A 22488-nucleotide genomic window follows, 5' to 3' on the forward strand; every position below is an offset into this window, starting at 1 on the left:
TACATAAGAAATAGAAGCTACATTAGGTGCAATTACTTGAAAGCACCCAATCATCCTTCATTGTATCCAAATTATACTTATGAATCTACAGTGCAATACACAAAATAATTCATACTCACTATTTGTACATAACCTCCAGCAGCCCATCTCTCAGAAGAATGCAACTACCCCTATGATGAGTGTATTCTTCAGCTCATTAGTTGGGTATCTTGATTTCAGTCCGAGGATAGCGTCAAGTCATCTATAGCTATTGCTAAACTAAGATCATTTGGATCTTGTGGTAGTTTACCATCTGCCCTAGCCTCGTAATTGTCCTTTGCATCTACTGCAGCTATACATTCCTGGTACCTAAAGCAACTTGTGAGGTGATCATTTGTTATTCCAGCTACTTGCATGAACGAGTAGACAACTGTAGGTCCAACACCTCTGAACCCTCTTCTGACAAGGTCTTTGCTTATCATATCTGCCTTTGATGTCCTAATGGGAACTTGACGGGGATACCGGAATTGACCAACCGTAGGCCTATGGTTCACAAAGACCCATATATACTTGTTGAAAGATCCAAATTCTTTGATAATCTGTAACATCATAACAATGCCAATAATTGCCATATGAAAACTTCCTATAGATTGTATTATTGTAAGCTATAGTGGGTTGCTTTTAGGAAATTGGTTTACTGAGGAAGTTATTTCTCTAACTTAAAAAATTTTGATAGCAGTAGACCAACAATTGTACAGTTGCCTTCTAGAAATATAGATCAGATCCATGTCAATTGTCACAAGGTGTTTACTTAGTCATGAATCTAGGACAAGTCCTGTAAAAACTGATTAACCAATTTACGGAAAGCGATATATGGCAAACAGGCGGAATGTTATTAATACACATACTAATAATGCATAACTTCAATTTCCAATATAAGAACTGGAAACAATTAATAATCAGAATTACCATATACTTTATAGAAAATATAAAACATCATACCCACCAAAAAACTTAAGTTTTAACAGAAGCAGAATTATAGTGCAGCTCTAATTACCAGACTTCTTGTAAGGAGCATCAACCAGGGATAAAGTTTAAGGATCTGCTGACACTTATTTCTTCTGATTCTGTAGTTGTCCCTTAATCGATTCAAGTGGTTTAAGCAGACATATTTATTAACTTAGTACGGACCCTTGTAGCAAGCACTACTTAGCCAATTTACCCAAAATTCGAGGAATCGTCATATTGGTCTATTCCCATGGAATTATAATACCTAGTGAGAGATGCACTTTATACTCCTACAATATCATCAAGAAGTAACACAAACTTGTTCATAGGATTATCTCGAGGGATCAAGTAAGATACAAGTCCAAAATAGTCCTTCCAACAAGCATAGCCTATGAGTACTCAACAGAAATCTATTCCATACTTTCAGGAAAGATGGCATTATATATGGGAAAAATGACAACACACAGCTCACAATTCAAAGAGTCATCAGTCAGTTAATAGAACAACATAAATTAGTATATGTCATAACTGCACATGAAGTTGGCATATATACCTTGCACGTATGACGTGCATTTTCAATGATACCACGTAGCTTCACCTCAGATAGAAGAGAGCTAGCCGAGCATCCTGGTGTTGCAATCTTTTTTTCATTTAACTTGGAGACATTAATAGGGTCAAAATCCTGAAATACTTCTCTGCAAATAGATACATGCCAGGTGGAATCAGTCACACAAGAACCCGCATAAACAAGCAGCAATGAAATAAAAGATACGATTCTTAAAAGCTTATCAAAGGTTATTGCAATTTTAATTTTTACCTGAACAAATGCCTGCGATTAAGAATGACTGGCCAAGTAAGTTCGGCTAGAGCAGTTGATAAGCTGAGTAATTCAAACAGTTTTCTGCGAGAGTTTCAGCAAACATAAGGTGCAATAATTTTTTTGTATGAAATTTAGTATTGCATTCGAAACGAAAAGATACATAAAAAAAGGTGTATACAAAAATAAGAGCTATGGTAACTGGTACATACTTGTCATCGTATACTGGAACTCCCCATTCTTCATCGTGAAAAGCAACATAGCAGGGATCTTTGGATAATACAAATGAATTAGTAAATAAAATTCCCACATATTGTTGCAATGGATTTGCAAGAACTGTACAAGAACCCTAATAGCACTTGTATAATAATATGTGAAATAATTCATAAAAAATAGAAAAGGGGAAGGGATTTTGTGGGTAGACTTTTCTCTCGTTCTCCATGAAGGCCTCACCTCTTATACACTTCTCAACCTATTTTCCTCAATTTTGTCTATTCTCCATTAACAGTAGGTGTGCATGATAAGGCACAGTTTTCGTGGCTAAAATGGTTAGAATTTTTAAGAGTTTTGGAGTGTACTCATTGCCAAAGTGCTCAATTCCAAATCTTAGCCAATAAAGTGCCAACAAGTTATACCGCGGACCATCAAATTGTGATCGACTCTTAAAACCATAGAAGAGTTCTCATGATGGAAATACCCTCGCGTCTATTATAGTAAGTGGCACTTATTGTAAAAAAAGACTTCAATCACTGCACCTAGCTTACATTAGCTACCAAAAGACTATGACCACCATTTCAAGACAAACGCATCATATAACTCTTTCACAGAGTGGTTCATTTCACCTTGAATGTTAAACAAACATATTAACAATGCATGGAAGTAGCAATAGCTGTAGAATAGAGGGCCATATTGTGGATTCTCCTTGATCTGATGAGAGTTATTCTAAGAAGAGCTAAGCCTACATAAAAAATGTTTGCTAACAATAAGAGTGGTTCATTTGACCTTGAATGTTAAACAAACATATTAACAATGCATGGAAGTAGCAATAGCTGTAGAATAGAGGGCCATATTGTGGATTCTCCTTGATCTGATGAGAGTTATTCTAAGAAGAGCTAAGCCTACATAAAAAATGTTTGCTAACAATAAGATTAGACTATACCTAATCTCATAATTAGAACACTCTCCATAAAATGTCTGACATCTACAAAATACTTGAAAACAGTGTTACAGAAATCGCTAGGCGTCCCAGGGCGGTCGGGGTACCTTCTAGCGATTAATCGGGAAATCGGGGATTAATCGAAAAGATTAATCGGAGCATTAATCGGACATATATTATTTTTAAATTATTATAATTAAATTTAATTTAATAATTTTATCTACTTTTCACTACTAGTACAGTCAAACTGGTAGACAATATAATATCATATATAAAATAAATACTTGATACATGTAATACAAAATCGTTGATTAAATAAATATATACCAATCAGTCTCTTATAAATAATGTAAGAAATATTAAATAAAAATATTAGTCATTTTACTTTTTTTTATAAGATATTAAGTTAAGTACAAGTGAATACTTAATTTCTTATAATAAAATCATAATTTTAGATTTTATTTATTAAAAATATTATTTTTTTTGTTATTGGCCGCCTGGACCGCCTAGGCGGGATTTGGACCGCCTAGGCGGGATGTTGACCGCCTAGGACCGATTTTTATAAAAAAAACGCCTAATTCACCGCCTAGGATGAAATCGGGGCGTTTCGGGGCCGCCTAGCGCCTAGGCGGCCGCCTAGACCGATTTTTAGAACACTGCTTGAAAATATATACCTACTTCCGTAATGGTGTCTCATCTTTAAGCAATTTCATCGTCAAAAGACCGAACATTGAATCTTTTCGCTCGGCTATCTCAGCTACCTGAGTTTTAAGAGCTTATGCACGGTCTACTTACTATCTGACATGTTCACCAACTGACTCAGTAAAATTTAAAAGGCTTAAGAATTGTTGCATCTCATCTGCATATTTGAAATGTTTCATTTAAATCCTTTGATGATATAGTCCTTGATTTCAGTCTCGATCTTTATTTATTTAGTACATTCTCTTAATCGTTTGAACTTGAGCACTAATTTATAATACAACCAAAATTTTCCCTTTCTTCAATTCATCAACAAGATCATTCCCCATCCCCTTTATACAATTATCTGCCTCTTCTTTAGTTAACAACAATACACTACACAAAATAGAAATCTGAAGCCTAGCCACTGAACTAAAACAAAGTTATAAATCAGTATCAATAGATCCACCCACAAAACTGAACTCGGCAAGTGCAGATTCTAACACAAGGGGACTTATACTAAACTTTTCATAGAGATTGCAACAAACCTGTTGTGCTTCTTAACCTTCTTTCTACTGGCCTAAACCAAAAAAAAAAAACAAAAAGAAAAGAACATATTATATTTTTGCTACCTATTTCTAGCTTTTTCCCTCATATGTCGAGTAAACATGCAACTAATACACCAAATACTTAATCAGGCCATAAAAATCTCATATTGAAAATGCATATAGCAGCAGATGAAGGCAAGACCTATTGTAATAATATGAGACTAAACCAATCGAATTTGTGACCAAAAACTCGACAATAATGACTAATAACTGAACTAGTCAATTATCAAGATAGCGCCTAACTGGGCAATTCTGTGGATGCTTTAGCTCGAGACTATTCACCGAGGCAGGTATAATCTGATAGAAGTCCCAAAGTAATTTCGTAACTCAGGGCTTGCTTATAAGGATTTTTTTGTATTGCTTTGATGTAAAAACTTTCTTTTGGAATTTGACTTTAAACCAATTCTATTTACTTACCCCGTTAAAAATTTATCATTTTGTTCTAGTAGTGAAAAGATAAACTTCTTGAGAGCTTGCATAGACCAGTACGTTTTTCTTAGTCCCTACTTCCTACTAGAATGTGAAACCATAATAGGCGTTTAGCTACTTGTTGGCAACTCAAACTTGAAAATGATTTACAGTTAGCTTGATATGGTCATATGTATTCAGGCAACAATAAAAAAAAAATAGATTGCAGGCCAAACAAGACGGGACTCAAACACTACTGAAGTTCATTTTCCAATTGCAATCCTAACCACAGGCTCCAATAAACAACATACTGCAAAATAAATGATGTGACACATACATAAAGTTTATTGCTTCACTAAGATATTATACAGAACGAGAAGCAAATATAGTAATATTCAACATTTTCCATTTATAATCCAGAATCTGGTTGTTTTGGAAATCTCTAAATTTGATACATTTAGAGAAATTCTTCTACACGAAGAAATGAGCTTAAAGATACAACTACACTCTCATATATAAAGTATACACATAAATAAACAAAGCCGATTGACAACATATATTCCATGTAAAGACCCTTAAAACAATATCCATATATGATCCTCAAAAAATTAACAAGACAACGACAATCCTAGATTCCCAAAATTCTCTCCATAAAAACATGACAGAAACAAAGCAATCAAGTATGTACAAAAAACAAAAAACACATTCGAATCGAAACGAAACAATACCAACAAGTGTGAATCAGAACCTCACCAGTATTCGGCGTAATCCAAGCACATCTTCTCTTAACATCATCACAAACCTGCTGCTCACTATGATCACCAACCACCACCACCTTATCAACCCTCGAACCATAATGCTTGGTCCTCGCCAGTGTCGGCGCGCTCCGCCTACTAATCCTCCCCGTGGAGGCCCTACTCTGAGTCGAATCAGTCGAAGCATCAGACGAACACGAAGCGTTCATAGAAGAATTAGACCTCAACAGCTTATGCACCTGCTGCTTCCTCATAATAGAAGGCATCATCTTGTGCGCGCAATGTAACAAATATGTATCAACCCAGCGGCGACTCGAACTCGGGACCTGACTCAGCTACAATGTCGGTAGGGTTTGTGTTTATGAATTGAGGTAAAAATACAGAGATTTAGAGAGAGTGAGGAAGATGACAAGGAGGAGCATAGTGTTGAAAATGTGTTGTGTTCTAATTGGGAAACATATGAAACCCTAGATTTTGGAACTTAATTGTGGAGTTAGAGCAAATGAAGATGGTAATAGATGATCGAGTTTAAACTGTTGAGAAGTGGTTGTATGTACAGTTTAAGTGTTTATGTTTTATGGTTTTTAATGTGTGTTTATGTCTTTATGATATTGTGTTGTCTGGTTGTTTGTCCGGACCTCCTAGTTTGTTTGTTTATTTGGGTTAGGTGAAATATTAAGCAGCCATACAACATTTATATGTGTAACTTGCAAGTGATGTGTCTATTTAAAACCCTTCGGATCTCTTTGTGGGGAAATGTTGACACTTGTTACTTGTTTTTCGCTTGGTTTGTTTTTCAATTTCTCGTGTTTTTGGCCTACTTCTTGTTTTCCGGTGAGGTTTTACATTTATTATATAGGCGTTAGTTTGTTTGCAAGAAGCAAAAATTATTTCTTTTTTTGATAAAAAGGAATCAATTCATTAATCAAAAGCCATACGGCATCTACAAACACAATCGAAATTGGACAGACGCTGAAGAATATCGCTGTTGAATCCTTCCTTCTTGGAGAGGCAACTAAGCGATTTGAAGATGATTTGAATATATACATTTGTTTCCATCTGATTGGTTTTCACCTGAATGTTCTGAACAATCGACCATAGATGCGATCCCATAATAACCTTCAAACCTGAATCAAACCCATGAAAATCATGCCGATCTATAACCTCGGTCATGGAAAACATCAAAACACACCAAAACAAAACAAACCAACTCTCACAAGATGGAGAGACTAACAAAACCCAAATAAATTGGGAACTTATTGAATGAAAAATAAGATTTCAAAACAAGAAAGTAGAAAAAAAGAAGAAATCGGGGCTTTCCACCGGTAGAAACCGATGGAAGCCCCTTCAAAAATCTGTGATGGAGGCTAGGGTTTTGAGAGAGAGTGAAAGAGGATATAATGTCTCTTGAAAAAAGCAAAAATTATTTCTTGCTTCTACTTTTTTTGATCCATTTGTGTAAAAAAGTAGCGACATTTTTTAAGAATATGAGAATGCTAGCTTATCTCCCATAATTTATGCTTCTTTTCCAAATATTTTAGAAACTTATTTATTTCTTTACTATAAGAAAAAAGTCACTTTCATTTCAAATTAGTTGAACACGTTAAATTATGATAAACAATGTTCATTGACCGCATAATTATGATCTAATTAATTCTTTCAGAAAAATAGTGAATAAAAATTTAAATTTAAATATAAAATCTTGTTTATATAAAGAGATTAAAAATAAATGTAACTTGAACACTACGTCCAAAGTCAAAGAACTTTTGGAGGAGAATGTAACGTGACTCTAATTTGTGAATGATATACCGTTCGTAATTTTACGTTAAAACAACATTCAGATTTTAAAAACAATATAGTAATTTAAAATTAACTCATGATAGTTTACAAAATACACATGATTCCAAATTAATGAGCACACAGACAGTACTTGTGAGTTGTGACAGTTGTATCACACCCTGGAAAACAATGATAACCAACTACCAATGATAACAAATTATCAAGTTTTGTCCAAACTCAATTACTGATAATGGACCTTCCAGATTCAAACCCGACCCAGATCCATGTGACTAGCAGCAACAATGTCAAAGATCCACCACCCATTAATGGCGGAGATGCGGCAGAGGCTTCAGAGGAGCTTTTGGTGGTAGAGTTTTTGGCTGGTGATGGTAGAGGATGCACCACAACACTAACTTTCATTCCATTAAAACAACCACCAGTTCCACAAATGAAGAAGTAACGCTTAGCCTTCGTAAGGAGAATGAAGTCTTTGCCGCTGCTCCAGTTCCCAGTTGCTCCTTCTATCGTGCAATTATCATACCCTGTCTGGTTCACCTCGAACACATTGTACTGGTTTTTCTGGTACCTAAATGCTGAAACAAGTAATATTATTAGTTTTGTTTTAGATAGACGGAAAATGTGTACATTAGATGATGTTTTGGGACTTACAGATGAAATCGCCGACAAGGAATGTGTGGTTGTTGGCCCAGAGAGTGTAGTTAATTCCAGGGTTCCATCCGCGATTAGCGCCTACAATGTGGTCTGTGGCGGAGACGGCAGCAATGCAGAGGAAGAAGAACAAGGAGACAGTTGTTGCTGAGGCCATGTTGTGTATTTTGGTATCAGTACTGACTGGTATATATTCTATTACATAAATATAAACTAGATAACAATACTTATGGTAACTAGATTAAAAAAAAATTAATAATAGTGGCAGTAGGCGCAAGCACATATGCATAACGGATCTATTCCATGAACTGAAGTTTGAATGTTGTTATAACTTGTTGTAAATCTATCTTTACAGCTCATTTGTCAGGCCTACTGGATAATGTATAAGGCTGTCCATGACTATGCAAGATAATGGATGAATTTATTCTTTTTATAGAAAGTTTGTTTTTAATTGGGAAAACCTACCTGCAAGACTTTGTTTATAATTTATTTTATTAAATATTATTGTGTGTAAATGTAGTTTAGAACAGTGCTCTTGGAACTGCATTATATACAATTATATATGGAATTATAAAATGTTTTGTTTGTGTTTTGTTGTCTTCTTACATGATAGTTAGGGTATGCATGAAGATACCTTATCTGACAATTTGTAGAATTTCATATTTTATGTGAAACAGGATTTGTGAAAATACATAAACTTGTGAGCTTAATTTCTTGAGTTATTTTGAGCTGATGGACATAATTACAGAGTATGCAATGTGATTGTTATTTTAAATGAAACTGATAATTATTTGCCACTTCTATCAAATAAAATAACATAAAACATTATTGAAATAATTGTATATGTTGAGAATGAAGATGTGTCATACAAAAAACTACAGATCGGATACTTTTGAAAGGACACAGTGTAATGCAATGCATTGGTAAACTGGTGTGTCTGTTTCTTAAATTGACAATGTAATGCAATCTTTGATTATATCCACAGTTCCATAGGAAAATCTGGTTTCTATGTTTAAACAGCTTCATTTTCACATATATAGTAGCATTTCATGTGCCTAATTACATTCAGGAACTGAATCACAACTTGCCCATGTTGGTTGTACAATTCTCATTTGATCTTGCCTCTATACCCAAATTGCATTTTTCTCAAAACACAATGCTAAAGTAAACAAAAATAACCAGCAAGTGCGGAATTAAGAGTCCCTCCCTCAAAACCTTCAACCCTGATGCATTACTAAACGCTTCCTTTATTCTTCTAACCAGTCTTTGATCTGTGATTATAAATCTTAAACTTAATAAGTCGAGAATTAAGGCACAACACCTTTTTAGAAACTTACATTCTGATTCTGCATAATCAAAATAAACCACTTCGATCAACATTTCTGGAAACCAGAACTGAGATAGAGCTGGGGGATCAGGTGTTAAGCATGTTAGCTCTTCGCTACCACGGCTTAAAATTGTCTTCCGAGATTTCACGATGTCCATAAACGCCTTAGCAAAATTGACACCTCAGACCCAAGTTGCAATTGGCCAAACTTTACAGTTACAATCAAATGAAAAAGACATTGTTTAGTTTAACGTAGCAGGCAAGTAAATGAAATACATCTAGCAAAAAAAAAGTAAATGAAATCGATTCTTATTATGGCTTTTAATTTGGGACTAGCACAGGCATGTGTCAAAGAGGTTCTGGGCAATAGAATTTTTTAAAGCAAAGTTAATGCTGCATCAATTAACAATGGTAAAGTTAGCCATTTCAACATTTCACATAAATCTCTCAATTTCGGAAAGCTCTTTCGATTAATCAGCAGATTGAAATGCATTATAAAATAAAGAAGTGAGTTGGTTGTGTTTTGTTCTCGATAATCTTTTTTTTCCGTACACATTTTGAGAAAGACACTCTGTTCTCTTTGGGCAAATACCATTACTATATTTTACATTTAACATGGTCTCCCTTGCTATATAGTCCCAATTATTTCTAAGTACCAACACCTTTCAAATTTGTGGAAAAGTTACAGTAGAATGTTAGTAATGTGTTCTATCTGAAAAATCTGCCAATGCTCATTGTTGTTCAGGTTTAGATTTACTGTCCCAGGAACAGAAGAATTTTAGACAATATATGAAAGCTACGAAGATTAACAACAGCACATAACAACATACCTCTCATCAGCAGCTGAAGTCAGATTTAAGCACCAGGCCGCTGTACCCAAATCAACCTGCTTGGAAATATACAAACTTGCACCTTGCTGCAAGTACATTGTTCTTATCATTTTATATATCTTTTGTTTAGCGTGTCGTATCTCGACTCTCGAGTAAGTATAGACCAGAGATTGCTGCAGACAGGTTTCGGGTTTCGAGTAAATTAATCTTTTGTGTAGTTTTCCTTCTTTCTTGACTGCTTACTCGATCTTCTATGACCCACCTGGCTAGGTTTTTTGACGGGTCTTGCACTTTTCAGTCGCCTCTTTCCCACTTGGTGACTACTACCATGTCCTGGTAGTTTCAGGAGATTCTTGAGTTTGGGATCGTCTTTGATTCCATTAATCATCATTTCAGAATAGAACTCCCTAGCTTTGCCTAAAAGCCCGAACCTTGCCAAGCCTTCTATCAATATGCTGTAATGTGTAGAATCAGGTACTACCTTATACTGCTTCATTTCCATCCAAATCTTTAATGCAAAATCTGGCTGTTCCTTTTTGAAGAACTTGGCAATAATTATGAGGAAGGTTGCACTTGTTGGACCAAGACAAGCTTTGCTCATATGATTAAGAACTTCGAGAGTTCCTTCTAAACTGGTGCCATCAAGAAACGCATGGTAGGTTTCGATGGACGGGCTTACCTTCTCTGCGACCATATTAGCCAATACCGCTCTTGCTTCGTCCAGCTTTGTTACTTCACATAGAGGACATATCATTGAGTTGTAAGTTGTGGAATCAGGCTGCAGACCCAGCTCCTTCATTTTAACCACAACTTTATAAGCTTCATTTAAGCAATTCTCTCGAGTCAATACGTATATTAAAGAATTATATACCTCAACCCCTGGAACCCAATCCCTTTTCTTCATCTCATCATACAGCCTGAGTGAATCAAAGAGATTTCCCACCTTTGAAAAGCAGGAAATCATGCAAGTGTAAGAAGTTTCATTGGGCAGTATGCAGCATTTAGACATTTCTCTCCAAACTCGCTTTGCTTCATAAACATCAAGGGATATATTACACCAACCATTCAGAATTATGTTGAAGCCTTCAACCTCCAGTGGAAAGAGTTTCTTATTCACGAGCATAAACTCTTCAGCCTCTTCAACATTCCCATTTTTACAAAGATAATACAAAAGCGTATTAAATGCTTCCTTGTCGGGAGTCATCCGAAACTTTTCCATGAAGTTAAATGCTTCTATGGCCTTGACTGGCTCATTTGCAGCTGCATATCTACTAGAAAAAAATATATGTAAACTAATGAAATGACAGATCCTGGCATAAAGTTAAAACTAAAGAACCGTAATGAACCTAATAAATACTTCTCTAATTCATGCTAAGCAGCTTACATTCTTAACAGCAAACAAAACTGATTATGTAATCTTGACAATATATAGATCACCACCGAAACATACTAGTTGATCCAGTTTTTAAGTAGCACTAGATTTGACACCAAAATAACACTTCATATTTTGCTATAACAGGGCTTTTAAGTTGTAAGCATGGCACAAGGAAAACAATCAACACTTATATTTCCTCGACAGTTAAACCATATGGATATATATACATATATATATAGGTCATTGTTCCATGGAGAACAATATTATATAGAGTCCCGTAGAGAACCATTTAATTCTACTCTAAAATCTCATTAATAATTTTAAAATTAATCAAGTTTGTGCATAAAATTTGATTCTAATGTAGAATACTAATTATAGTCTCATACATAACATGCATAAACAATCTGACACGTACAACTTAAGCAAAAATTTTGATTATTTAGTTCTACTGTATAATCACATTGGATAAATATGGTTCTACTGTAGAACCCGTTTGGATATTAAGACTAATTTTCAACATATTTTTGGAGGAAAAATGATGAAACTTTATTTTTTGATTTAAAAATTATATATTTGATGAATAATGAGATTGAAACATATATTTTGTGAGTATATATAAGTGTTCTCTACTAGACTCTATATAAGGTGGTTCTCCGTGTAGCCATGGAGTTATAAGCTTTAAGATATTCTAAATGAATTGTTCGCAAATTTTTCACCACATTGAGACTTTTAAGTATTGTAATCACTTCTTATCTGAGAATCAACATTGAAATATTGAATTATTAAAAAGCTCAGGGGTACCTGTCAATCATGATCAGCATTGCTTTTCTGGTATCCAATGAAGACCGATGCATGTCGCGGATCAGACACCATGCAATGTTAAACTTTTTATGATTACCCAATACCCATATAATCAAGATCCAATTCCTCCCACCATTGCAATTCCATTTCTCACCCCATTTAAACAGCAATATCGATATCTTCCACTCCTGTCTACATTCCCAAATCATTAAATAAACCAAACTCTCATCAGCCTCGACACCCGAATCATCGAGCAATGCCATGGCTTCTTCTTCTTCAGAAGGGAACCCACTAAATTTCTTTAGTAAATTAGACAACTTAAGAACATTATCCTGATGACATGCACGGTCCTCATTGACAGTGTGAGTAAAATCGGCTACTTCGTAAACACTGACACTGTTCATTCCTCGGTGTGTACTAGAATAAAGAGTTCTAGTAAAATAACGAGAATGCAGTATACCTGTTCGATGAAATGTCTGAATGAAACAGGGGTTTGAGGGGGTGACTGAAGACGAAACATTCTGAGTTAATGGGGCTAGGATGTAGGAGAGAAAGAGTTGTGTTTGGGTTCTTTGAAACCTTCGTACAAGGTTAGACAGTGCCATTAACTGCAGGAGAATTTCTTCTAACGACAGTGTAACTGTCTTTAGCACAAGACTCGAAAACCTTGGGTTCTGTTAAGCTTCGATATCACCCGGTCTGATCAGTACTGTTTCAAAAAAAAAAACTTGTTCAGGTTGTTCTTAAAAAGGGCAAAACAACCTTGTTCAGTCTTGGTGTAGTCCTACCAATGACAAGTTGACAACCCTTAGAAACTCGAATTCATTCGAGATACTCCCTCCGTCCCCCCAGCAGATATATTGGGTGACGGACACGCGACACGGACTTTAATGCTCTTGTAAATTGTAGTTGTATAATTTATTTTCAATATTTTTTTCTGAATTAAAGTTTGGACGTTATATTTTTTTTCAGAAAAAAAAATTTCAAAAATAAGTTATGAAACTATATTTTATAAGAGTATTGAAATGCGTGTCGAGCAGTTGAAAAAAAAATGTATACAATTAAATGAGACAGAGGGAGAAATCAATATACTTATATAAAGGAGAAGCAAGGGGCGTGTAGGTGGCGCCTCTCACATCGTTTCAGATTATTTATGGAATATAGTATCTTGAAAATTTTAATCTGATTTTGTTCAGATTATTTAATTATGGGAAAGAGTGTCAAACAAGTCTCTCTGCACCTATAAATACTCGTATAGATCGTAGGGTTTTAGATCATCTAAACACAACCTCCTCTCTCAATACCACAAACCTACATGATAGTTCTCTTACTCGATTTTTAAAGGAGAAGCGAGGGGCGTGTGGGTGTCGCCTCTCACATCGCTCCGTTTTATTTTTCTAATTTTCTGAAATTTTTGGATGAAAAATATCAAAAATTAGATATACCTTTCTCTAGCTCGATTTCTAACTCGGAGGTGTCGTTCTTCTGCAACGATAAGTGAAGGCTGTTTATACAGTAAAGGTTGTTGCAAGCAAATGTAGTTATAAACCGTTATATTGGAGTCGACAAATCCAAACATGGGAAAAGAATATAGTATTGACATGATATTGATGGTTGATGTCAATAAATTAACTATTAGTGATGTATGTTTGTTGGTTATTCTTTTATAATATTTATTTTGTTCATCGGACATGTTTGTTGTTGTTAATTTTTATATTATTTACTTTGTATACATGAAAAAATTATTCATACATTATCTGTTTGCTCCGTTCAAGCAACTTTTAAGAGGGTAGTTATATTTATGTTAGATTTTTTGTGCACAATCAATCCAAAAAAATTGGAGGAAGGTGACAATGTAAGAACATGATTACTTTTCAAAAATTAAAAACAAATAAAATTAAGATTCGCCATGGTTTAAATTGTTAATTACGTGTATAAATTTATTTTCATTTTTTCACCATGAATTATAGTCCAATTTTGCAATTTTATATATTAGTATTGGTATTACATCAAGATTTTTATAGTATAAATTTATTTTATCCTATAAATATTAACTTTGAAATATTAATATACTTTTCATAGACAGTTGTGAAATTATTTTATTCTACAAATATTAATATTAAATCATTAATATAATTTTTATAGGCCGCCGCAACGCGCGGCTTCTCAACTAGTATTATGAAGAGCCAAAATCACAAAATTTGGCCCCTCATGGATATAGTAAAATCATAAATCGTTTACTTAAAAAAATATATATATATATACTCACCAAAGAAAAAAAAATTGACCTCCTCTTAAATCACAGCTGGATCTGCGTCTCACTCCGTGATCAAGCCGTGTATTTAATTGGAATTTTAAGTAACTTTTTGTCATTCATGAAATTCAAGAATATTCGAATTTTCAAAAATGTATTTAGTTGTTGGATTTTGAATTACTTCCTCTGTTTTTTTAATATACGACGTTTGAATTTTTGACACACACTTTAAGTGCTTTGATCGGGTAGTTAAAAGTATTATTTTTGAATTTTTTTTTTCCTGAATAAAAATATATAATCAAAATTTAATTCGCAAAAAAAAATCAATTAAAAATAATAATTTTTACTAGCCGGTCAACTCACCTAAAGTTAGGTGCCCAAGTCAAAAGTGACATATAAAAAAAACAGAGGGAGTATGTTACAAAATCTTGTAATGTCCTGTTAGAATTTTAAACTATACCTAAAAATCTGATAGATATTTAATTAGAATCGTTCAAAATTCATTAAAATCTGATGATATTTAAATGTTGATGGATTTTTTTGAACATAATAAAATGATGAATTTTGTGAGATTGTTCGGTGTATTTTAAATTTTTTGAATCTCATCAAAATTCATGAAATTTTGAAGTATCATGCTTAATACCTAAAAAGTCTATATCAACTTTATGACATTTTATCAAGAATTCGCATAAAATCAAAATCTGATATAATTTATTAAAATTCATAAATTAAAAATAATCCATTAAAATTACATTGACGGGGTTGTATTCGATTGGGATTTTGACGGATTGTTTTTAGTCAATGGATTTTAATGAATTGTATGTGATTTTAATTTTATGCGGATTCTTGATAAAATGTCGCAGAGTTGATAGGATTGATTTTGGTGGGATTTCAAAAAACTTTAAATACACTGAAGAATGCCACACAATCCATCATTTTATGAAATCCAAAAAAATCCATCATCATTTGAATACCATCAGATTTTAATGGATTTTAAACAATCCCAATTGAGTACTACCGGATTTTAAAGCATAATTTAAAATCTCAATTGAATACCTCAAGATTTTAATAGATTTCAAACAATCTCAATCGAATACCCTCGGATTTCATGAATGAAAAAAAATACTTTAAAATACTGGTAAACCATATTTAACCAACTGTGTTGAGGAACTAGATTTGGGACAGACTGGGAATTTGGGGCATAACCACATCACAAGAATCCATGTTGTTTCTTCCCCTCATGTCATCCAGAACGGCTTTCTAATTCTAAAGTACCATAAAACACTGGAAAATATGAAAAACCCCATGATTCCGGTACCTATCAGGATCCACTTGAATTTTGAATACTGGAACATATATGTTTCAAAATCCGATGACACACCAAAGACGGCAACAATGAATGCAGCTGTAGCGAGTAAAACCTCAAACATTATAAGCCGGTTTCGTATATTATCCTACAACCGAAAAAATTATCCAAGTAAATCAACATTTTAACTAATTATAACACCACAATTGCGACACAATGATAATCAGCAGAATGGAAACCATACCAGCTTAAAGTCCAGAAACTCTTCAGTGTCATCAATATACTCCTTCATCTGAGAAGAGGAAAACCAAACAGAAATTGGTTAAGGGATATGAATAGTGTGGATATAATGATGATGATAAAAAAAAACCTTTTTCTAAAACTTCGAGGTTTTAGGAAAACTGGTCACTTAACATGGTATCAAGTATTAGAGCATTGACAGGGGTTTCCACTAGATGTGATCACATGAACTAGAGTAAGAGGAAAATAACTTTCTTTAGAGTAAATTGCAAATTGGTGTCCGGATTCTACCTAATGTAGAACTTTGGCAGCTAGACATCACATCTATCTTCAAAACAGTGGCGGTCATTCACCTTGTTTGGGAAGATAGAAGAAGAAAATTCTGGCTGCTGTTATTTAGCTAGACAACCACCGATTTGCATTTTACTCGATGTTTTGACGACTTGACGACTGCAGTAGAATTATACCACTTTCAGCTTGTTAAGGGTGCTATCAATGTCGACAAAATAAGCCTCCAACAACATCTCCAGCTCTACTACACTCTCGCTTGCACTAGTTATGCTCTCATGCCTACTTTTGGCTATGCTAAAAGATTTTTCAGGCCTCCTCTTAGGGGGTGAAGAAACAGGACTAATAGGAGCAGAAGCTGATTGCGTGACATCATTGGATCCGGATCTTGACATAGATTGATCATCAAAGAATGCAGCCGACTCCATTCTGCTCTTCTTTTCAGTGAGATACATTTCAGCCATATCTCCATCATCGTCCAGTAGCTGCTCTATCTCGTCTCTAACCTATACGAACAAGAATTAGAATGAAAAAGGATAGCTAGCACCTGTATGGACTTATAAAAAAAAAGAGCAGGAAAACATGTGACCTTCTGAACTCTTCGTGTCAATGCAACAAGACTTCTTTTTGACCGACGAACTCTGTCCAAGTTCGAGGTACTAATCCTTGACGTCAATTCGTCTAGCAGGGGATAGATGTGCATCTCCAATTCTATTGTCTGACGAATCTTAAAGTATCAATTCATTGTGCACACTCACACCCTTGACTCATATGCGTGTATAAGTACACATATTTAAAACAATACTACAGTACAAATTTCAAAAGAGAATCAGTACATTTCTTGGGAGTTGTGAAGCGATTCCTAGCAGAACTACTAGTAGTATAATTGTTCACCAGGGTGTGATAAGTGGACATGTTAGGAAATAGTAACCACCGGATTGCATAATTATCGGTTACCCCTTTATTAGTACTAGCTTTTAACCCGTGCGAAGCACGGGCGGATATATATTTCGTAATTTATTATTTATAATTTAAATTTTAACATCATTTTATTAATATTTTAGTATTAATGGATTGGATTTTAATTAAATTATATTATTCAACTGAATATATATATATATATGTACATTTAATCCGAATTTAGTACACGTAGATATAAAAAATAAAAAAAAAATCATAAAATTCAAATTTTTTCCAAACATAGCCGATCGTGTAATACCTTTGAAAGATTCCGTAATCTAATTAATCGAATTTCAAACGTAATTTTGTAATTTTGGTTTTTTTGACAACAATAACTTTTAAGATTAGAGTTAGAAAGAGTTATGTAATGATTCGTATTTATATTGAAATAGAACACGTTAAAGTTAAAAAGAGTTATATGAATGTTCTTGTTAAAAAAAGATATTTAAAATTGTATATTTATAATTTTACTTATAACATCATTATAATTTTTTAATGAAATATTATATTATAATGTATTGTTATGAGTGTTTTTAGTATTTGAAATTGTTTAACAATATAATACTAATAAACTCCACATTTGTAGACTTGTAGTACCAAAAAGAGAGTACCAAACCAAAAAATATAACTAAAATCTTGGATTACAAATTATACTTATATTGGCTTATTATAGTATAGATAGATAGTATAGATGAGATTCATGTTGTGCTTATGATAACATGCGGTTCATTGTCTGTTAAGATTAATTAGTTTTTCGACTTGTTAAATTACATTTATGTGTTTGAAGTTTAATTAGTTTTTTTATTATGTTAAATTTGTTTACGTTATATAAGTTTGTCATTGTATTATTTGAATTCAACTAGTTGAGAAGCCGCGCGTTGCGGCGGTCTATAAAAATTATATTAATGATGCGATATTAATATTTGTAGAATAAAATAATTTTGTGGTTGTCTATAAAATGTATATTAATGTTTCCAAGTTAATATTTGTGGGATAAAATAAATTTTATATTATAAAAATCTTGATGTAATACCAATACTAATATATAAAATTGCAAAATTAGAATATAATTCATGGTGAAAAAATGTAAATAAATTTATACACGTATTAACAATTTAATGCACGACGAATCTTAATGTTATTTGTGTTTTTTTCAAAAGTAATCATGTTCATACATTGTCACCTTCCTCCAATTTTTTTGGATTGATTGTGCACAAAAACATATAAACTAAATCCGTGAGATAGCGGTCTATAACCACCCTTACTTGTAATAATTTTTATTTTATAATACTGTATAAACAACCTTCAGTTAAAAGTTGCTTGAACGGAGCAAACAGATTGTGCAGGAATAATTTTTTCCCGTATACAAAGTAAATCATATAAAAATTAACAACTACAAACATATCCGATAAACAAAACAAATATTATAAAGGAATAACCAACAAATATACATCACTAATAGTTAATATAATGATATCATTCATCAATATCATGTCAAGATTCTTTTCCCGTGTTTGGATTTGTCGACTCCCACATAACGGTCTATAACTATCTTTGTTTGCAACAACCTATATCATGTCAAGATTCTTTTCCCGTGTTTGGATTTGTCGACTCCCACATAACGGTCTATAATTACCTTTGTTTGCAACAACCTTTATTTTTTTAATACTCTATAAACATCCTTCACTTATCGTTGCAGAAGAACGGCATCGAGAGACTTGTGTGCTACTCTTTCCCATAATTAAATAATCTTAAACAAATTCAGATTGAAATTGAAATAGAGGAGGTTGTGTTTAGATGATACAAAACCCTACAATCTATAGGGTATTTATAGGTGCAGAGAGACTTGTGTGCTACTCTTTCCCATAATTAAATAATCTGAAACAAAATCAAATTAAACTTTCAAGCTACTATATTACACAAATAATCTGAAACAAAATCAGATTCTGAAACTTGCTTTTAATATACCTGAAACTAAAAAATGATAGTCCCGTAATTAAATAATCTGAAACAAAATCAAAATAAAACTTTCAAGTTACTATATTATAAATAATTTGAAACAAAATCAGATTCTAAAACTTACTTCTAATATACTTGAAACTAAAAAAGGTAGTCCCATAATTACATAATCTGAAACAAAATTAAATTAAAACTTTTAAGTTACTATATTCCATAAATAATCTGAAACAAAATCAGATTCTGAAGCTTGCTTCTAATAAACCTGAAACTAAAAAAGATAGTTCTAATTTTTGATATTTTTCATCCAAAAATTCCAAAATATTAGAAATCTGAAACTTACTTCTAATATACTTGAAACTAAAAAAGGTAGTTCCATAATTACATAATCTGAAACAAAATCAAATTAAAACTTTCAAGCTACTATATTCCATAAATAATGTGAAACAAAATTAGATTCTGAAACTTGCTCCTCATATACCTGAAACTAAAAAAAGTAGTTCTAATTTTTAATATTTTTCATCCAAAAATTCCAGAAACTTAGAAGAATAGAACGGAGCGATGTGAGAGGCGCCACCTACACGCCCCTCGCTTCTCCTTTATATAAGTATATTGATTCCTGGTGCTTCCTATAGTCACTATACAGTGCGCTTAGACTTGGAAAATAAATTGTAGTTTCTTTAATTTCTTAATGAAATATTATATGATAATGTATTATTATGAGTGTTTTTAGTATTTGAAACTGTTTAACAATATAAAACTAATAGACTCCACATCTGTAGACTTGTAGTACCAAAAGGAGAGTACCAAATCAAAAAATATAACTAAAATCTTGGATTACAAATTATACCCATGTTGGCTTATTATAGTATAGTATAGTATAGATAGTAGGAGTGCTTTGCATCATTTAATTCCATCCTCAACTTTCCTGTGGCAGTGTTTTCCCTCTAGTTTTCACTTAAGTTCCCAACTACTCCCTCCGTCCCACCGGATTCTTTACAGTTTCCTTCTTGGGATGTCCCATCCAATTCTTTACATTCCAAAACTTACCAAAAATAGTCAATGGGTCCCACCACTTCCCAACTTTTCCTCCATTTTCACACTACTTTTACTCCCTTTTCACACTACTTTTACTCCACTATCTCTCTTTTATTCATTAAAAATTGACGGGTCCCACCACTTCACCCACTTTTCTTCCTCTTTTCCACTACTTTATACATATTTCTTAACCTCCGTGCCCAAACTAAACGTAAAGAATTGGCTGGGACGGAGGGAGTACTTCTCAATGATATTGAAGTGATATTTCAAATTCCCCGTGTTGAAAGATGCTTGTGCCAATAATTTTCATGATGCCATTTTCCGTTAATTATCAGCAACATCTCGCAACAATGTCAGACGTTCTTGGAGATTAATCGCTTAAGAGTAATTTCAACAGAATACTTTCTGAAACCAACATAACTTTCAAAGCATTATAAACAAAGTCCAGATGTTAGACTTAGTTGTCATAAATCAAAATAATGTAAATGGTGCTGAGGTTCTAACTTCTAATTACGATAACTGAATTTAGGCCGGAGTCCTATCATAGTTTTTTAATGTTCGTTGGAATGATATTCTTCACAAATGAAGTCTGCATTACACATATATAGCTACAAAATGCAATTGCTCCCGATATTACAATCTTGAACAGAGTTAATGCTTTAACTGAATAGAAGAAATTGATAACGAGTTGTTTTACGCACCTGACTATCCAATAATGTACAAACAGCTTCTAAGGCTACTTCAAACGCCTTAAATTCAAAGGGTAAATCAGTTGAGTTGTCAAAAATATTACTAAATAGCCTTCCTCTTCTTTTGCGTAACTCAGCACCTTCTGGCTGCAAGAAGTCCCCTGCTCCAGCAGTTGTTAATCGTCTTCTTAGCTCCTCCACACACTGCACTACGTCGCTCTTTAGAGGATTCAAGAGAAAAACCTCGTCAGCTGTAATAATACATCGAATCTGCTCCATGTTCAAAACTATTGCATTCTTTCTTTGAAGAATTCTTGAGGGATAAACAAATAACGGATCAAGCAAGCGTACATCACATGCAGCAAGATCACACCGACGCATCATTGTTAACTTATCAATCTCGATCAATTCGGAGTTCCCTGATGCATCAATATGAAACCATAAGCGAAGACCATGGTTCCGTGCAATTGGTCTAGCATGGACGAGTTGATCTTCGAGGTCAGCCATTAAAAACTATAGAAAACGAAATAGAACATAATGAGAAAAAATTGTTGTTGATTAAATCTAGATGAGTGCAAGATCTAAGATGCAGGAAATGTGGAGAAGATAGTGCAGCTCCGTGCCTAACAAATCTTGTCTCCACCATTCAAAATAAAGTATTGCCACTGCAACCCATTATAAGCATATGATCAGGTATGAAAGCACATGCAAGGTAATATCCTTAAATTCTAACAACCTATCTCATCTTATACCAGGAATAGTAACACATAACACAAATACAATAATGGACAAAAAAGCAAGTAAATAAATGACAAGTGGACTTGATGAGGTGACATGGAGTGATAGTTGGAATGGTGTGGGTCAATAGACTCAATACTCCCCTTCAAGCTGACCTTTTCAGGTCATTGAAAGCTCCAAACTTGTGTAGAAGCGGATCATGTTGTTTAACTATAAATAAGAAGGCACTAGCACACTAGAATAGAGGTTGGAATTTAGAAGTAAGAATACTCCTTGTAACTGAGAATGTGTGTATGGATTCACATTTGCCGCTAGGAGGGGACTTCTAGATTTTTCTGCTCCAAGTTCACATGTATTGTCATTTCCCAAGAATTGTCGAGGGATAAACAAATGATGGATCAAGCAAGCGTAGATCACATGCAGGAAGATCACAGCAACGCATCATAGATAACTTACTATCAATCACGATCACTTGGTAGTTCCCTGATGTATCAACACGGATCCATGAGCGAAGACCAAGGTTCCATGCAATTGGTCTAGCAAGGAGGAGTTGATCTTCGAGGTCAGCCATTAAAGAACTCTAAAAAACAAAATAGAACGTAATGAGCAAAAATGTCATATAAAAGAAATGTCTGCTACCTTCTGGTAGTTGAAGTAGAATTATTTCAGGTTCCCAACAAACATAGTTTGACATGATTATCTTATCAAAAGCCACTAGAGCTTATAACGACTACTTACCGACATAAAATCAATGATCGAAAAGAAAGACTAGACACTTTTAGCCACTACTGGTGTACCTTCTGTTTGTTAGACACCTTTTAACTTAAAA

The 22488-nt window shown here is 33.7% G+C and overlaps 4 protein-coding genes across 5 annotated transcripts; all 4 read right to left on the reverse strand.

The window, feature by feature from the left end:
- Positions 1–5986, reverse strand: LOC108196237 (uncharacterized). The gene is made up of 5 exons (XM_017363430.2): positions 5408–5986; positions 2017–2074; positions 1805–1888; positions 1541–1682; positions 1–578 (listed from the first exon to the last, which is right to left on the reverse strand). The coding sequence occupies exons 1-5, from the start codon at positions 5676–5678 to the stop codon at positions 216–218; spliced, it is 918 nt and encodes a 305-aa protein (XP_017218919.1). The 5' UTR covers positions 5679–5986; the 3' UTR covers positions 1–215.
- Positions 5987–7251: 1265 nt separating this feature from the next.
- LOC108194155 (early nodulin-like protein 17) lies at positions 7252–8186 on the reverse strand. The gene is made up of 2 exons (XM_017361063.2): positions 7858–8186; positions 7252–7781 (listed from the first exon to the last, which is right to left on the reverse strand). Exons 1-2 carry the CDS (start codon positions 8012–8014, stop codon positions 7426–7428), a joined length of 513 nt encoding a protein of 170 aa, XP_017216552.1. The 5' UTR covers positions 8015–8186; the 3' UTR covers positions 7252–7425.
- A 157-nt stretch (positions 8187–8343) lies between these two features.
- LOC108194212 (pentatricopeptide repeat-containing protein At1g80880, mitochondrial) lies at positions 8344–13035 on the reverse strand. Of its 2 annotated transcripts, XM_064081840.1 has the most exons (4): positions 12191–13035; positions 10886–11282; positions 10015–10807; positions 8344–9392 (listed from the first exon to the last, which is right to left on the reverse strand). In XM_064081840.1, the coding sequence occupies exons 1-3, from the start codon at positions 12793–12795 to the stop codon at positions 10217–10219; spliced, it is 1593 nt and encodes a 530-aa protein (XP_063937910.1). In that variant the 5' UTR covers positions 12796–13035; the 3' UTR covers positions 8344–9392; positions 10015–10216. The 2 variants fall into 2 exon arrangements, with proteins under 2 accessions (XP_063937910.1, XP_017216635.1); XM_017361146.2 differs by having other exon boundaries at positions 10015–11282; positions 12191–13034.
- A 2472-nt stretch (positions 13036–15507) lies between these two features.
- Positions 15508–21881, reverse strand: LOC108195913 (magnesium transporter MRS2-1). The gene is made up of 5 exons (XM_017362931.2): positions 20934–21881; positions 16868–16996; positions 16458–16784; positions 15995–16042; positions 15508–15898 (listed from the first exon to the last, which is right to left on the reverse strand). The coding sequence occupies exons 1-5, from the start codon at positions 21426–21428 to the stop codon at positions 15683–15685; spliced, it is 1215 nt and encodes a 404-aa protein (XP_017218420.1). The 5' UTR covers positions 21429–21881; the 3' UTR covers positions 15508–15682.
- Between the last annotated feature and the right edge of the window lie 607 nt (positions 21882–22488).

Source organism: Daucus carota, chromosome 7, assembly GCF_001625215.2.
Source record: "Daucus carota subsp. sativus chromosome 7, DH1 v3.0, whole genome shotgun sequence".
Taxonomy (NCBI): Eukaryota; Viridiplantae; Streptophyta; class Magnoliopsida; order Apiales; family Apiaceae; genus Daucus; species Daucus carota.

Coding starts and splice junctions, on each gene's coding strand:
- LOC108196237 (XM_017363430.2), bottom strand. CDS start 5,678: ATGATGCCTTCTATTATGAGGAAGCAGCAGGTGCATAAGCTGTTGAGG. Junction 2,075..5,407: donor TTGGATTACGCCGAATACTG/GTGAGGTTCTGA, acceptor TATTATCCAAAG/ATCCCTGCTATGTTGCTTTT. Junction 579..1,540: donor ATGCACGTCATACGTGCAAG/GTATATATGCCA, acceptor ATGATGTTACAG/ATTATCAAAGAATTTGGATC.
- LOC108194155 (XM_017361063.2), bottom strand. CDS start 8,014: ATGGCCTCAGCAACAACTGTCTCCTTGTTCTTCTTCCTCTGCATTGCT. Junction 7,782..7,857: donor CCTTGTCGGCGATTTCATCT/GTAAGTCCCAAA, acceptor TACTTGTTTCAG/CATTTAGGTACCAGAAAAAC.
- LOC108194212 (XM_017361146.2), bottom strand. CDS start 12,795: ATGGCACTGTCTAACCTTGTACGAAGGTTTCAAAGAACCCAAACACAA. Junction 11,283..12,190: donor ATGCTGATCATGATTGACAG/GTACCCCTGAGC, acceptor TTTTTCTAGTAG/ATATGCAGCTGCAAATGAGC.
- LOC108195913 (XM_017362931.2), bottom strand. CDS start 21,428: ATGGCTGACCTCGAAGATCAACTCGTCCATGCTAGACCAATTGCACGG. Junction 16,997..20,933: donor GTACATTATTGGATAGTCAG/GTGCGTAAAACA, acceptor AAGATTCGTCAG/ACAATAGAATTGGAGATGCA. Junction 16,043..16,457: donor CCCTTAACAAGCTGAAAGTG/GTATAATTCTAC, acceptor TCCTCTTCTCAG/ATGAAGGAGTATATTGATGA.